Consider the following 18296-nt stretch of genomic DNA (forward strand, 5'->3'; position numbering starts at 1 on the left):
CTTCCTGGACTTTATAGGAGAAAACATATCTCCCCTAGGACAACCTGGCATTGAATTTTTTTACTTTATCACATGAGAGCTCAGTAGAATACTTCACTCAGGGAAATGGGATCTAAGATTTCTCTTACTGCGTCTCACTAGTGAAGCAGTTGCAAATTGTTCATCCACTAGTATCATACAGAAGCAGCCCCACAAACGGTCCCCCTGTATATTGAAAGATGACCAGGGCTAAAGGAAGAGGAGTGTTCTCCTTGGTTCAGTAGGGAGTCCTAGAACTAAGTCCTACAGTGATTCGGGATGGCAGGAGTCAGAAGAAATTTTTGCATCAATTAAGGACTGTTGGTTGAAATCTTTATCTGTTTCATGTTTCCGAACTCAATAATTTTGTATTAACAATACAGCTCCCTGCTCCTAACCATGGGGGATGTTTGTGCTGCTAATTAACTAAAATTGAAAGGATCCCAAGAGCCTGAAGAGTGGCCAGAGAAAGTCTCTGATGGTCTGTGAACTCAAGCTCCTGTCCCTCATACCGCCTCCCTTCCCCGGGCTGACAGAACCCTTCCTCACCTCACTCCCATTCACAGATAGAGCATGTTCCCACAACACTTGCCCTTCAAATGTTCAAAATATAGCCTTTTAAAACTTACTGAGTAACCCAAAGCTCCTTGCAGTAACCTTATAGGGCCAGTCGTATTTTACCAAAAGTTTCCTAGTGCAAACAGATGCCTCTGATGTAAGGGTTGGCTCTTTGGGGCTCCAACAGTGGAAGAGAGGAAATAACCATGAAGCCCAGGAACAGAAAAAAGTTTCCTTCCTTCAGGAGAAAAAAAATCCCAACACCATTTTCAATTTAAACTGAGTAATGGAACAAAACATGGGACTGCAACATTTGTCTCTTTAACAGCCTTTATTTATCTATGTTTGTACTAACATTCTCAATGGGTGTTGTTTTAGCTATCAGCTCAAACCCAAAAAATTAAGCTCTAGTGTTAAGCTGGCTAAAGTCATTTAAAACAAATAATAGTGAGGTGTTCGGGGGTGTGATTTTTGTTTTGCTCTTCACATCTCAAAATGCAAAGATTGAAACTCCAAACCCTCCATGTGATTTTTATAAATAGAGCCAAGTTTGAGGCATCATCCCCGCCTCCTTTTCAGAGAATATGTTGCTAAGTCACAATATGTTGATGAGCTCTGGTGTGGAATCCATCTTACTAAGAAGACCAATGGCAAATTTGTTTTTGGAAATTACTGAGTTAACTTATCTATGGTCCCAAAGCCTTCTTTTTGGGTCTTTTGGAAAATGGTAAATGCTCCAAAACTCTTTAAAGATACTGACAATTTAATTTGTATGCCTCCCTTGTTGAATATTCTGGGGCACTGCACAAAAATATTAGAGAGGAAAGCAGCAGTGAATGAATAGAAAGAGATTCAAGACAGGGTTTTTTAAAGAAAGGAGAAATTAAAAACGCACACAAGAGGGAGACGCAAGAGGGAAGAGATATGGGGATATATGTATATGTATAACTGATTCACTTTGTTATAAAGCAGAAACTAACACACCAGCAATTATACTCCAATAAAGATGTTAAAAAAAAACCCAACAAAACAACCCACACAAGTCAGCAGACCCATTATCTGTGGTTAATGTTTGCTTCTATCCACTTCCAAATGATTTGATTATCTTTTGGCCTGTTTTTATGTTATGCTTTAATAATTTGATTATCCTTTTTAATCCATTCTTTCAAATGTTAAAAAAGATATGCTTGCATGAGAATATTGTTTCATTTGTCTTTGTGTTTGAATTTCATGAAAGTCCTGAAAAACACTGCTCAATTTGGGGGAGCTGAAGGAAGAACCTGCCATGCAGACCCAGATCTACAAGAAAGAATACACTGGTTCCTTGTTTAGTTAGAAATTTGTTAGGACAATTTTGAAGGAAAAAAAACCTAACAGCTTCTATTGAACATATTGTATTTCTGGAAATACAATTAGCATTACCCTTTCTGAGTTTCCTTTTCATGCTTCAGTTTAGATTTTGGGTAGTAAAGGCTGTATGTTAGCCATGAAAGGAAAGTCTGTGTTCCCAGTTTCCAAAGAGCACCTAAAAGTTGAACCTTAAAAAATAAAGTATCAATCATGAAATGTCCAGAATGGGCAAATCTATAGAGACAGAAAGATTAGTGGTTGCCTAGACCACGGGATGGGGGGTGAAGGGAGATGGGGAGTGACCACTAATGTGTGTGTAGTTTCTTTTGGAGGGGAAGAAAATGTTCTAAAATTAGATTGTGGTGATGGTTGCACAATTCTGTGAATATACTAAAAAACATTGAACTGTACACTTTAAATGGGTGAATTGTATGGTATGGGAATTATATCTCAATGAAGCTGTTTTTTTTGTTTGTTTTTTTAAAAAAGCATGAGCCATGACAGGCTTAAAACAATGCTTTGGACAATGCTAAACACACAGACACACACAGACACACACATACATTTTTCCTGCCTCCCCCCCCTTATCAACTCCATCCCTGGCTCATGAAAGCAGGACAGATCTAGGCATCCACTAGGCTGGCCTGAATGGAAAGAACAGACTTTCTTCAGCAAGAGAGATTGAAAATAAAAAAAGGAAATTTGGATCATTATTGTTTCCATTTGTGAGAAAATCCATTGTTTACCTCAGTCACCACACACATTTCTTAAATGCTGAATGCAAAAGTCTGTGAGTCGGGCTTCCCTGGTGGCGCAGTGGTTGAGAGTCTGCCTGCCAATGCAGGGGACACGGGTTCGAGCCCTGGTCTGGGAGGATCCCACATGCCACGGAGCAACTAGGCCCGTGAGCCACAGCTACTGAGCCTGCGCGTCTGGAGCCTGTGCTCCGCAACGTGAGGCCGCGATAATGAGAGGCCCGTGCACCGCGATGAAGAGTGGCCCCCGCTCGCCGCAACTAGAGAAAGCCCTCGCACAGAAACGAAGACCCAACACAGCCAAAAATAAATAAATAAATTAATTAATTAAAAAAACAAAACAAAAACGTTAAAAAAAAAAAAAAAAAAAGTCTGTGAGTCCCCTCAGAAACATGGGTGATAGACAGAGTCTCACCCCATACACCTTTGTTCACACCGCTGCTTGGGCAAGTGACAGTGTGTCATTTATCTCCAGGGATGGACAATAAAGGATTTCAAAATGTTGGAAGTATGTTTTGAGTTTTATGAGAGAAGCTAGCATGTGAGTAGGGAGGACTTCTACAGACGGGTATGTGGAATTCCCTGGTGGTCCAGTGGTTGGGACTCTGTGCTTTCACTGCCGAGGGCACGGGTTCAATCCCTGGTCGGGGAACTAAGATCCCATAAGGCTCACAGGGTGGCCAAAAAAAAAAAAAAAACTACCTGGGTATGAAATGAAGAAAGTTAAGAAGGAAGCAAAAGGAATCCTCAATATTTGATCTGCCTACAGCTGGTCAGAGTTGAAGGAAGGTACAATGGCCCTGTTCCCCCCTCATCCTCTTTGCCCCTTTTGGGATCCTAATTCCAGAAATGAGGAAGGTTATCTGCTTTGGGGTACAGGAGGGTTTGTTTGTGTGTGGGGGGTGGTGTTTATGATGGTGTGTGTGAATGCATGTTAATTCTGCACTTACCACTTCTGTCACAGCCTGCCTCAGGGAGGGAATGAAAATCACAGACTGCTCAAAATGTTCAAGGTAGGATAATTTTAAAAAAAGAATTCCTTGAATATTGACTGGACATTTGATAAGGAATTAGTGTTAAACATTTTTAAGAAGTGATAATGGTATGATTATATTTTTGAAAGAGTCCTTACCTTTCTGAGATATACACTGGAATATTTATGAGTAAATATTCATAAATGAAACAAATATTATATTATAAAATATAACAATATTATATTTTGGATTTGCTTCAAAAATTTAGGCAAAGAGGAAGTAGGTGGGTGTAAAGGATGAAATAAGACTGGCCAGGAACCATTAATTGTTGAAGTGAGTGCAACAAGTGAAGGGGTTCATTATAATGTTCTACTTTTATAAATGGTTGATGTTTTCTATGAAAAAAAAGATTAAAAATTTAGGAAAAATAGATTTTCACAGACATTCAGAACAAAAGTTCTAAAGATGCTAAAGATGCTAAAAAGGGGGCATTTAGTAGAAATGAAACACTTGCCAAAATAATATTCTAACATTACAATAAAAGAACAGTTGCCAAACATGAATGGTAATGCTACTTTATAATCAAGTTCAAGTGGATGACAGTATTCTAGCAGTGTCTACCTCTGTCACCCATTTAGAAGGGAGTTGACCCAAATAGGAAGTGGCCCCTCAGGCTGATTGGGAGTAGCAGGCTGACGCCGGGCAGTGCAGAGCACACTGGCCTGGCGGCCTCTTGGACTGCACATGCTGCCAATCCAAGAGGAGTTTCCCAGCTGAGAGCAGGAAGAAAGGATTTAAGAAAAGAATGGAAGAACAACCTTTTTTTAGGCTGGAAATTATTCTGTTTTTATTTTTTTCTTTGACAGGAAGGACAAGAATTAAAGTTAAATTCTTGCCTACCTCAACAACATAAATGTCCTCCCTCATAAAATTTTTTATTCCTTCACTTCGCATTCATGCAATTTGACCTTTCTATAATGTGACACACATTGGGATTTCAGCTCACTAGCATGAAACTGATGAGGGCCTTCTATTAACTGGAATTTTGCTACATTTTCTGTTCAAGAGAAGTTTTAGACTACTAACCAAAAAAAGGTATAGGAGGATTTGTTACTTTTCTCAAAGAAATTTTGTACATTTTTTACACCTAATTTGCATCCACAGTTATAGTGTTTTATTTATAACTATACTGTAGATCAGGGGTATCTTTCTATAAATAGTTTGGGCTCTGAAGGCCCAATGGTCTCAGCTGCAGCCACTCTGCCATTATAGCAGCCTTGCACAATATGTGAACTAATGGGTATGGCTGGGTTCCAATAAAACTTGATTTACAAAAACAGGTGGCAGACCAGATTTGACCTGCAGGCCATTATTCACTGACCCCTGGTAAACTTTATCAATAATGGGCCTGTATTAGTTTCCTATCACCACTGTAACAAATTACCACAAACATAATGACTTAAAACAATGCAGATTTATTATATTACAGTTCTGGAGGTCAGAAGTCTGAAATGGGTCTCTCTGGGCTAACATCGAGGTAGTAGGAGGGCTGTGTTGCTTCTGGAGGCTCTACAGGAGTGTCCTTTTCCTTGCCTTTTCCAGTTTCTTCAGGCTGCTGGCATTCCTTGGCTCATGGCCCCTTCCTCCATCTTCAAAGCTAGCAATGGCCGTCAGTCTTTCTCACATCACATCACTCTAAAACTTCTCTCTCTCTTCCACATTTAAGGATCCTTGTGATTACATTGAGCCCACCTGGATAATCTAAAATAATGTCATTTTAAGGTCTGCTGATTAAGCTACCTTAATTCCGTCTCAATCTTAAGTCTCTTTTGCCATGTAACAATGTATTTACAGATTCTGGGAATTAAAACATGGACATCTTTGGGGGAGTCACTATTTTCTCTATCACAGGGCCAAATAGGAAATAACCCATCCACTAATCACACTCTGGTTAGGTTTTTGCTCATTCTTGGCAGTTGGCTTATGTCATTGGCAAGGATGTGGTACATCAGCAGAGGAAGAGTTAACACTTCCAGTTTTAAAAACAGGACAGCTAGTTCACTGTGATACAGAGGACTGTGTGTGCATCAGTGTGTATCAGAGCACACTGGGGAAGCAGCATGGGACACAACTGAGAGCATGGGTTCTGGAATACAGTGATTCACATCCCTGCTCCAGCACTTACGAGACCTTGAATCAATTACTTTCCTTTTTTGTGGCATCAATTTCCAAATGGATCAAATGGGAATAATAACACTTACCTTGCAGGGTATTGTGCATATTAAATGAGATTAAATAGGAATCAACCAGCACAATGCCTAGCCTATAATTTAATGCTATTTCTGCAGAACAATGGGATTCTACTTTGAGTCGAACCCTGTCCCTTTGAACACAGTAACCACTTGGAGAAAGCATGCTATGGCCTAATTTCCCTGCAAGGCCAATTTTGGTTCTACCCTGACTATAGCATTATAATTGGGTCCTAATTATGAAGTCCAAAGCAACATTCAGGACTTCCCTGGTGGTGCAGTGGTTAAGAATCCGCCTGCCAATGCAGGGGACACGGGTTCAATCCCTGGTCTGGCAAGATCCCACATGCCGCGGAGCAACTAAGCCCCTGCGCCACAGCTACTGAGCCTGCGCTCTAGAGCCTGTGCTCCACGACAAAGAGAAGTCACCTCAATGAGAAGCCCACGCACCGCAATGAAGAATAGCCCCTTCTCTCTGCAACTAGAGAAAGCCCGTGCACAGCAACGAAGACCCAACACGGCCAAAAATAAATAAATAAAAGTAAATAAAATAAATAAAGCAACAATTCAGAGGGCCTTAAAATAGCACTATACATAAGCACCTAGTTAATTAAAACCTTCTCAGGGTGATAGTACCTCAAAATATTTACTCTCAAATTACTCTGGCAGATCATTCACTGGGGACACTGCTGAGGGCTTGCCAAGTACAGCGTTCATCATATGTTAAAAATAGATGTCAGAAGGCCATTCAATAAATGCAGCAGCTTTTATAGTCTTAAGAAATGACATTAAATTGGTTTAGCCAGGGTATAGGGTAAAGCTTGTTCAAATATAACAGCAGAATTATTGTTCTCATTTTGAGAGTCAATCATGAGATGTTTTCAATAAAGTTTCAGCTAATTTGGTACATAATACATGTCCTCTGCCAGTAAGGTATTTGTAAATATCTCATTGGCATGTCAGTTATTTGTGTTTTAGCATTTTGCAGAACCTGAAAAAAAAAAAGGCAAAATTAGTTGCCCAAGGCTACCAAAAAAACCAAAAAACAAACTAATGGCAAACCAGAGAAATGTTGGCTTGCAAACTGGCCCCAGACACAGAGGGGAAGGAGAGACCTAAGAGAGGCAGCCCACTCCAGATTGGTAGGTGGCAAGTTTAATAATAAGCAAGGGAACTTAGCTACGAGGCTTGTCTTGGGCAGCCGCAAGACAAGTAGATCTCCACAGCTGCCCACCACAATCTTAAGTTTATAGAGGACTTAACTGGATTTAGTCACATACACAATCCAGATGTTCTCATCACCACATGGCTATCTCAAGGCTGTATCCTTGGGGCAACTTCTGGGAGTGGGGGAAGGCAAGTGGAACACACATTCCAAGGGCAGGGGAGGAAGTGAGGAGCTTCCAGTTACCCAGATCCAGCTGGAGGGTCAACCACCAGTCACATGTTCTTGATTACCTCCCCCAGTAAGAAAGGAATCCTAAATCCCATTTTGATGCCCTGACCACTAACATACTCACTTGTAGCATTAAGTGAAAATAAATCATTCCCTCATGGAGAACTTCCATAATCTCAGGAGAAATATTGACATTGCATCTGAGTCATTTTTCTGTGATCTGTCTGAATATCAAAATCTGAAGCCCTCCGAGCTGCTCCAGATGCACACCTATTTTGTTTTTATCCCGAACAGCAGCTGGAATGAAGAGATCATTCTCAAATGCAAACAATTTCAACATTCAGATGGTTTTCATGGCAGTTCATATAGAAAGGAATTTTTTTCTTTGAAGAAAATTATTCCAACTACTAATAGCTTTCTCCTTCCTCATCCCTAGGGCTTCCCATGTTTTTTGAATTCTCCACTTCAGAGTAAATCCTTAAAGTGAAGCTGACTCATGTACCCCATGATTAACTGTAACTTCTTTTCCTTTCTTCCTTCAGATCCTTTCCACAATGTGAATATTTCCTGTGGCAGCTAGCCAAAATTCCTCAGCCAGCCAAACTAAGCGAAAGATGATGACCAATTTTTAGTAAGTGAATGGTCTTTGAAAGCAATTTCAGGGTCTCCAGTGAACTTGGATATAGGCTACTGTCTAATTATATTTTTAAAAATCTGCTTATAATAGCAATAAAATGAGGACAGGGCACAAATGGATAAAGTGGTTGTTGACTGCTTCACCTAGCTATTTAAATCAGCATCAATGGTTTTGATGATTTGTTTATCAAAATAGATTTATAAAATATAATCAAAAGTTATCTGATGTCCAAGGAATGTATGTAATTTAACCAGATTCCAAAATTTAAGCCCTTGGAAGAAGTGGCCACAGGCATAAAAGGATGTCATTTCCATGCTGTGAACATTGAATTTGTTCCTTCTTCATATTTACCACTATCATTTCATAACCATATCTTAGTCTTGTTTCTCTTAGCTGACACATGAATTTAGAAGTATGCAACTCTCAAAAGAAAAACACATTTTTTAATGATAATACCCATTGGTAGTGAGAATACGAAATGAGCCCCAGACACTTCTGATGGAAACTAGAATAGCCTCTCTGCTTTTTGGCAATAGTGTATTAAAAGCCTTAAAACTATGCATCATCTTTGATCCAGGTATTCCATTTCTTGAAATTTATTCTAATGAAACCATCAGCAAGGCATGGGAAAATGTATACTTTTGTACAAAGAAGTTCATCACAGATTGTTTATAATATCAAAAAACTAAAAACAGTCCATCCCAAAACAGTTAAATACATTATAACATGTTCATATCATGTGATACATCTACCCACTAAAAATTATATTTTAAAAGAATTTGGTAAAATGATTTAAGATATAGTATTGAGTTAAAAAATAAATTACACACAACATGTACAGGTCCCATAACTGCAGGGAATGGGGGAGTGGATCTTAGGCATTGGCAGAAGCCCAGTTACCAGAAACAGGACATAAAGTTGAGGCTAAACTAGCAGCCATGGTGACAGGCTGAGTCCAAGAGAGATAGGCTACATTTCCTTAAATCTCTCCTGAAGATGTCAGAATTGTTCTCATTATACTCCCGAATTCTTGTTCCATTCTTTTTTTCCCCCCTCTAAATTTATTTATTTATTTAGGCTGCATTGGGTCTTTGTTGCTGTGCGCGGGCTTTCTCTGGTTGCAGTGAGCAGGGTCTGTTCTTTGTTGCGGTGCGCAGGCTTCTCTTATTGCGGAGCATGGGCTCTAGGTGCGTGGGCTTCAGTAGTTGCAACGCACGGGCTCAGTAGTTGTGGCTCACAGGCTCTAGAGCGCAGGCTCAGTAGTTGTGGTGCACGGGCATAGTTGGTCCGCGGCATGTGGGATCTTCCCGGACCAGGGCTCGAACGCGTGTCTCCTGCATTGGCAGGCGGATTCTTAACCACTGCACCACCAGGGAAGCCCTTATTCCATTCTTATGTAGGCCAATTTATCATCTCTTTAGTGCCTCCTTCCAACCTGTGGCTTCAGGGCTTCCCTGCCACCTCCATAAACTTATCAAAGGCCTTTCTCAAACAAAGACATTTCCTTCTTTTAGAGAACTTGGGTACCAGCTGGAAAACATATTTTTGCTTGCCCCACTGCACATAGATACCTTTTGTGTCAAAACCTAATAGAAAGCCCTTAGAATGGCTAAAATGAAAATGACTGACAATTCTAAGTTTTGATAAGGCTGTACAGCAATTAGAACTCTCATAAGCTGCTGGTGGGAGTATAGAATGATAAAACAGTTTGCAAAACTGACAGTTTCAATAAATTTTAACACACATCTATCTTTTGACTCAGCAATTCCACTGCTAGATATTTATTCAAGAGAAATAAAAAAAACATATGTTCCTGGAAAGATTTGTACAAGAATGATCATAGCAGCCTTAATCATAATGGCCAAAACTTGAAACAGCCATGTGTTTTTCAACAGGAGAATGGATAAACAAATTGAGGTACATCTATACGATAAAATACTTCTCAGTATTCGTAACATGGGTGAATATTACATTATGCTGAGTGGAAAACAAATGGACACAAGAGTACATATTGAACAATTCTATTTCTATGAAATCCTAGACCTGGCAAAACTAATCTATGGTTATAGGCATAAGAAAGTGAGGTAAGATAAATTTTCTATATCTTTTGCTGGGTGGTGGCTACATGGGTGAATATAATAGAAAAAAACTCATCTAACTATGCACTTACAAACTATGTATTTTATTATATGTAAATTATATCAATTTTTATAATCAGAAAAAGAACCACCCCAAAATATAACCTGCTAGGACACATTTGGACCTTAAAACGAGTCTTTAACCCCCATAGGGGAAAAGGTGGGAATTAATTTTTGGGTTTTGCTGTGTACCAGGCTCTGTGTGAGACCCTTAACATAAACTAAACAGACTTCCCCCTGAAATACTAGGTAATTCCAGGAATCGAATGCAGTTCTGTGACATTTCCTATCAGGCCCTTTCAAGAGTAAGCATTTCAGGCATTTTAATGGCAGATGGAACTTTTAAGGAATTTTCATTTCTAGGTGGACTAATAGTTTCCCAGTAGTTTATCTTGAAAATGATGGTAATACCCATCCAATTTACTACTACAGTAAAGAAAGTATTTCTACATAAATGCCTGATGAATTTTATTTGTCCCAACAAGATCATATTTGTCAGTTGAAGGGTGTAAATTGGGATTGAAATGCTAAATTTACATATGACGATGGTAAGTGTTCCACCAACTCGAAAGCACACCAAACAGAATAATAAATTTTCCTTTGAACCACAACAAATCTTTTAATAAAATTTTATTTCAAGAATATAACAATCCAGGAAAATTCCAGATGTTCATTTTAGAAAGCCAAAACGAAGAATAGAACAAGAATAATCCAGAAAACAGAAGTTGCTCTTTGGGAGACAAAAAATGAAGTGTTCAGGCAAAGAAAAATGGATTTAGGTTTTCGTAAGAGATAAACAGAAGATGAAAGGCTGTTGGTGAATAGAATCTATTATCACTGTACTTGTTGACTACGCAGATATGACCCTTGGCTCTTTAATTTAGTGTGAAAAGACATTTGTGATTTCAAGGAATTTACTTTTTACTGTCATTACATATTTATATGATATCTTTTGGAAAGAAATTAAAAATTCTTTACTCTCAGCTGCCAGTACTTCTCTTTTGTCCATAAAAGGAAGTCTAAACTTTAAGCCTGCTATTTGAAGTTTTTTATAATCTGACCCAAAGCTATCTAACCTTTATCTCCTGCTGCTTTTCTACACTTGCACTTTGGTCTAGCCAACCCTATTTACTTGATGACTCCAGAGTGACTTACTGATTCTCACCTCCAAATTTTGCTCATGCCATTATTCTTGGTAGGTAGGGTGGAAGCAGAAAGAGCATGAATTAAGTTATCATTCCATACTCAGTTACTAATTAGCCATGTGATCCACTCATTAGCCATGTCTGTAATCTTGAGCAGGTCTCTCAATCTTCCCTAACATCAATTTTCTTCTCTCTAAAATAAGAGTACTATTATCTACCTCTATTTTGATATTTTAGTACTCTATTTTGAATATTAAATGAGATGGCTGATGTGACTGACACATCATACATAATAAATACTACTTCCCTATCAGGTTTCATCCTCACTTCTGCCTAGAATTCATCGCCATCTTGATGCTTTCCTAAATTCTATCCTTCCTTCAGAGTCCAACTCAAGTCCCACATCTGGAAAGCTTGTCAAACCACCCTTTACCACTCAATTGGCCCTTAATACCTTACTGTCCCATATTGCTGAAAACTTCCCAAATTTGATGAAATACACGAATATAAATATCCAAGAAGTTCAAGAAATTCCAAGTAAAATGAACTTAAAGAGACCCACACCAAGGCTCATTAGAACCAAACTTTTGAAAGACAAAGGAAGAATTTTGAAAGACAAAGGAAGAATTTTGAAAGCAGCAAGAGAGAAGTGACTTGTCACAAGGGATCCTCAATAAGATTATAAGCAGGTATCGCATCAGAAACTTTGGAGGCTAGAAGGCAGTAGGCCAATATATTCAAAACGCTGAAAGAAAAATCTGTCAACCAAGAATCCTATATCTGGCAAAGCTTTCCTTCAAAAGTAGGGGAGAAATTAAGACATTTCCATGTAAACAAAAGCTGAGGGAGTTTGTTACTACTAGACTTGCCCTGCAAGGAATACTCAAGGGAGTCCAGCAGGATGAAATGAAAGGACACTGTATAGTAACTCAAAGCTGTATGAAGAAATAAAGATCTCAATAAAGAAAAATACATGGGCAATTATAAAATCTAGTATTATTGTAACAGTGGTTTCTAACTCCACTTTTTTTTTAACATGATTTAAGAGACTAATAAGTTTAAGAAAAAACAACTATTGGTCTAAAAATTAGTATTATTGTACTTTGGTTTGTAACTCGAAATTTTGTTTTCTACATAATTTAAGAAAGTAATTCATTTAAAAGAATTATTAATTTATGTTTTGGGGCACACAATGTATAAAGATGTAATTTTGTGAAATCAACAAAAAGGGGTGGAAACAGCTGTAAAGGAGCAGAGTTTTTTAATGTTATTGAAGTTAAGCTGGTATAAATTCAAATTAGAGTGTTATAACTTTAGGATGTTACATGCTATTCCCGTAGTAAGTATGAAAAGTACCTATAGAATATACACAAAAGAAAATGAGAAAGGAATTTAAGCATTTCACTACCAAAAAAATCGACTAAACACAAAAGAAGACAGTAATGCAGGAAATGAGGGATGAAAAATCTATAAGGCATATAGAAAACAAATAGCAAAATGATAGAAGTAAGTCCCTCTTTATTAGTAATTACTTAAATGTAAATAGATTAAACTCTCCAATCAAAAGATAGAGATTGGCAGAATGGATAAAAACACATGATCCAACTATACACTGTTTACAAGAGACTCACTTTAAATCCAAAACCACAACTTGAAAGTGAAAGGATGGAAAAAAATATTTCATGGAAATAGTAACCAAAGGAGAGCAAGGGTGGCTATACCAATATCAGATAAAACAGACTTTAAATCAAAGTTTACAAGAGACAAAGGAAGGACATTATATATAATAAAAGTTTCAATACAGGAAGAAGATATAATAATTATAAACACTTACACACCTGATGACAGATCAACAAAATATATGAAGCAAAAACTGACAGAATTGAAGGGAGAAATAGTTCTACAGTAATAGTTGGGGACTTCAATACCCCACTCTCAATAATGGACAGAACAACCAGACAGATGGTGAATAAGGGAACAGAGGATGTAAAGAACACAATAAACCAACTAGATCTAAAAGACACATATGGGGGCCTCCCTGTTGGCGCAGTGGTTAAGAATCTGCCTGCCAATGCAGGGGGCACAGGTTCGAGCCCTGGTCCAGGAAGATCCCACATGCCGCGGAGCAACTAAGCCCATGCACCACAACTACTGAGCCTGTGCTCTAGAGCCCATGTGCCACAACTACTGAAGCCCGTGCACCTAGAGCCCGTGCTCTGCAACAAGAGAAGCCACTGCAGTGAGAAGCCCGTGCACCACAACAAAGAGTAGCCCCTGCTCGCCATGACTAGAGAAAGCCCCCGTGCAGCAACGAAGACCCAATGCAGCCAAAAATAAATTAAGAAAAAAAAAACCATACGGAAAGTTGTACCCAACAACAGCAGCATACACATTCTTTCCCAATGAACATGGCATATTTTCAAGATTAGACCATATGTTAGGTCACAAATTACGTTTCGGACTTCCCTGGTGGCGCAGTGGTTAAGAATCTGCCTGCCAACGCAGGGGACACGGGTTTGAGCCCTGGTCAGGGAAGATCCCACATGCCGCAGAGCAACTAAGCCCGTGCACCATAACCACTGAGCCTGTGCTCTAGAGCCTGCAAGCCACAACTACTGAGCCCACGTGCCGCAACTACTGAAGCCCATGTGCCCTAGAGCCCGTGCGCCGCAACGAGAAGCCACCAGAATGAGAGCTTGCTACAACTAGAGAACGCCTGCGCGCAGCAACGAAGACCCAATTCAGACAAAAAAAAACAAAACAAAACAAAAAACAAAAAAAATTCCTAAAAAAACCAAAAAAACAAATTAGGTTTCAGTAGATTTTTAAAAATAGATATCGTATGAAGTATCTTCCCCAACTACAATGGGATAAAGTTAGAAATCAGTAACAGAAGTAAAACTTGAAAATTCACAAGTTTGTGGAAATTAAACAACACACTCTTAAACAACCAGTGGAAGACAGAAGAAATCACAAGGGAAATTAGAAAATACTTAAACACAAATGAAAACAAACACACAACATACCAAAATTAATAGAATGCAGCAAAAGCACAGCTAAGGGGAAATTTAATTATAAATGCTTACATTAAAAAATAAGATTTTGTGCTCACTTCAGCAGCACATATACTAAAAAAATAAGAAGATATCAAATCAACAATTAGCTTTACAATTTAAAGAACTAGAAAAAGAAAAAGAACAAACTAAATCCAAAGCCAGCAGAAGGAAAGACATAATGAAGATTAGAGCAGAGAAAAATGAAATAGAGAATAGAAAAACAATAGAGAAAATCAATGAAACCAAAAGTTGGTTCTTTGTAAAGACCAACAAAATTGACATAGATAGACGGACTAAGAAAAAAGATTCAAATTACTAAAATTGGAAATGAAAGTGGGGACATTTACTAGTGATTCTACAGAAATAAAAACGATTATAATTACTGTGAACAATCAAATGCCAATAAATTTGATAATGTAGAAGAACTGGATAAATTCCTAGAAACAAAAAACCTACCAAGACTGAATCACCAGGAAATAGAAAATCTGAATAGACATATAACTAGTAAGGAGATTGAATAAATAATAAAAAAATCTCCTGACAAAGAAAAGCCCTGGACCTGATTGCATCACTGGTGAATTCTACCAAACATTTAAAGAAGAACTAATACCAGTCCTTCTCAAACTTTTCCAAAAAATTGAAGAGGAGCACACACTTCCTAGCTCATTCTATGAGGCTGGCATTACCCTGATACTAAAGCCAGACAAAGATACTACAGGAAAAGAAAACTATAGGCCAGTATCCCTTATGAACACTGATGCAAAAATCCTCAACCAGATACTAGCAAACTGAATAGAGCAGCATATTAAACGGATTATACATCAAGACCAGGTGGGATTTATTCCTGGAATGCAAGAAATGGTTCAACATACAGAAACTGATTAATGTAATACACCACATTAATAGAATGAAGGAAGAAAACCACATGATTATTTCAATTGATGCAGAAAAAGCAATTGACAAATTTCAGCATTTTTCATGATAAAAATATTCAACAAACTAGGAATAGAAGGAAACTACATAACAAAAGCCATGTATGAAAAACCCACATCAAACACCATACTCAGTGATGAAAGACTCAAAGCTTTTCCTCTAAGATTAGAAGCAATACAAGGATGCCCGCTTTCACCACTTCTATCCAACATAGTACTGGAATTTCTAGCCAGAGCAGTTAGGCAAGAAAAAGAAATAAAAGGCATCCAAATTGGAATGGAAGAAGTAAAATTATCTCTGTTATCAGATAATATGTAATATGTAGAAAACACTAAAGATTCCACACACACACACACACAAAAACCTGTTAGAGCTAATAAATGAATTGAGCAAGGTAGCAGGATACAAAGTCAACACACAAAAATCAGTTGCATTGCTATACGACAGTTAAGGACCTGTCAACTTACTGTCAGTCGAATCCACCAAGGTTTGCCGGGGGGGCAGGGGGGGAGGTGGTGAGAAGAAAAAAGAAGAGGAATAGGGCAAATTCATACCATATATTTCATGCAAAATCACATCTATTTTTAAATAGAAAATTAGCTCCTGTGTGGTTATTATTGAAGATTAAGGTTATGTAATCCAGAATCCTGGTATAACCCTGGACCACATGTGATATTTCAGGATCCCCATGAACTAGACCTAGCTCCACATGGGGATTTTTGTTTCCAGTCCCATTTCCCTCTCATATCCATGACAGAAATGCATGGCATGACAGATATGGCCATTCACTGCCCTGCCAGATTATTTCTATAAAGGTTTCTAGTAGGGCTAACTAACAATTGTTTTTGGAAGTCTTAGTTGGAGATTGCTGTCACTGTGTCTACCTTGTTAGAAGGGTCAAGTACCCAGAAATGGGTCCTTTGATCCTGCAAGTAAAGGCCACAGACTCTAGCATGGTGTGTATCAGATCAGCTCAGTTCCAGTTTCTGGACCTGACAAGATCATTATTCAAGAAAATGATTTTATATCTGACTTACAGTGATCCAGTGATTGGACCAAGATGGTAGGCTGAACCCACATGCCAGTCTCCCCCCTTCCATCCTCAAAGCTGTTGAAATGACAGAAAAGATACACGCACACAGTTTTAAAAATGATTAATGCATGTCAATGCTAGAGAATAGGACTCTCTAATCTGAAAGACTTCAAGCAAATGAGACCAAATATAAAGCAGAACGCAAGAATAAATTAGAGGGACTTCCCTGGTGGCACAGTGGTTAAGAATCCGCCTGCCAATGCAGGGGACACGGGTTCGAGCCCTGGTCCAGGAAGATCCCACATGCCGCGGGGCAACTAAGCCCGTGAGCCACAACTACTGAGGCTGCACTCTAGAGCCTGTGAGCCACAACTACTGAAGCCCACGCGTGCCTAGAGCCCGTGCTACACAACAAGAGAAGCCACTGCAGTGAGAAGCCCGCGTACCACAAGGAAGAGTAGCCCCCGCTCACCACAACTAGAGAAAGCCTGCACGCAGCAACAAAGACCCAATGCAGCCAAAAAATAAATAAATAAATACATTTATTTAAAAAAAAAAAAAGAATAAATTAGATATTTTAGAAATGAAAATTTTGGTTGTTAAAATTTTCTGCCCTGCATCTCCTGGTTACTCATAAGAAGTCTTGATAGGGGAAATAAAGGGTCCCAAGCCCTATGTTCCAAGCAACAGGTACCTCGCAGTTAAAAGCACAGAGAACAGCTTTTTATAGATGAAGATAAAGATCAAGTAGAATCATTACCAAAGTTTGGATTTGGAAACTGGCAGTTCTGAAAGAATGAGGCAGGTCTGACCAATTTGCTAGCCTAGCAGGAAACAAGATGTTACTTGTATAATGCTTGAGTGATTAGCAAATCACACCTTCCTAGCAATGAAAAAAACATCATGAGATTCCATACAGTCCAAACCAGACTTAAATTATGACAAATGCCAAAACTATATTGGAAGCCTTGAGAGAACCACCTGACTTTTTCATACAGTTAGCAGTCCCTAGGCTTTTCAAGTCTTAGCTGGAAATACTAGAAACAGAATTATTTCTGGTGTTTTGAAGTTTGCCTACCAAAATCACAGAGTGATTCTGGTGCTTAAAAAAAAAAAAAGTTTAAATGTGATCCTGTAAAACAAAGTAGCGTGTAATGAAATGATTTTAAATAATCTAGTAAATTCATTATCTGCCTGCGGTATTTGGCATGATTACAACAAAGCTGCCTTAAAATGCAGGATCTATAAGAGAAATATGGAATGGTCAGGATTCAGAATTATCTAATTTCTTAATGAAGAACAAAAGGGCATTTGGTTGAGAAACAACAGTGCCTTTGAATTACAAATTAACTCAATATTAGCTTATTGTGGTTTTAGTGTATTTAATATTTCATCACAGTAGGAAGTCTACCAGGCTTGAGACAGGAAATCCGAATTCTAATTTCAGATCTGTTGCTACATACCTCATGAATTTGGACAAATCAGTTAATCTCTTGGAGCCTCAGTTTCCTCATCTGTAATATGGACTGGGCTAAAATATTCTCAAAGGTTTCTTCTAGCCCTAAAATACTGTCGTTCCGTTTCTCCCCTCACCCCCAGCCCTTTTTGATCCCCATACCTCCCTCCTCTATTTCAGGCTCCCTAAGCTACTCCTGCTGCCTGTACTTTCCCCACTGCCCAGGGTTATTCTCTGTGACATCTGCCCATCCTAGACAACAGCACCTGCCCCTGGCTTCTTCCTCAGGGACACTAATCAAAAATTACTCTCATGTGTCCCAGAGCCATGCTACCTATGGATGTAAAGGACTGAAATAATTCTGAGGATTTGAGCTACCGTGGCCAGGTCAGGGTGGGTGAAAGATGGAGCTCTGCTGCCTATTCCACACGGCCGTAAGCCTCCTCTTTGAGAATTGAAGCTTGTGTGCTTGCTTCCAACGAGGGTCTATCTGTAAGGAGGGTCCTGGTGGTTTGAGAGACTAGGGAAGGCGGATGCTTGCCTTGCTTTGAATAAGATCAAAGGGAAAGACTTTCCCAACATACATAAAAATCATTCT

General features: G+C 38.8%; 1 protein-coding gene and 1 long non-coding RNA gene across 4 annotated transcripts in view; both read left to right on the top strand.

Annotated features, from left to right (window-relative positions):
- LOC309619948 (uncharacterized protein) overlaps nt 1-16747 on the top strand; it is a 49825-nt gene extending 33078 nt beyond the window's left edge. For all 3 annotated transcript variants that reach the window (XM_082375950.1, XM_082375952.1, XM_082375951.1), the window contains 2 exons: nt 3646-3694; nt 7843-16747. In XM_082375950.1, coding sequence (XP_082232076.1) covers nt 3646-3694; nt 7843-7918 — 125 coding nt within the window. In that variant the 3' untranslated portion in view covers nt 7919-16747. The remainder of the gene's footprint in view (nt 1-3645; nt 3695-7842) is intronic.
- LOC309620021 overlaps nt 1-18296 on the top strand; it is a 601726-nt gene that overhangs the window by 211927 nt on the left and 371503 nt on the right. The gene's annotated exons all lie outside the window — the stretch shown is intronic.

This window comes from Balaenoptera borealis, assembly GCF_965194805.1.
Source record: "Balaenoptera borealis genome assembly, chromosome: X".
Classification (NCBI taxonomy): Eukaryota; Metazoa; Chordata; class Mammalia; order Artiodactyla; family Balaenopteridae; genus Balaenoptera; species Balaenoptera borealis.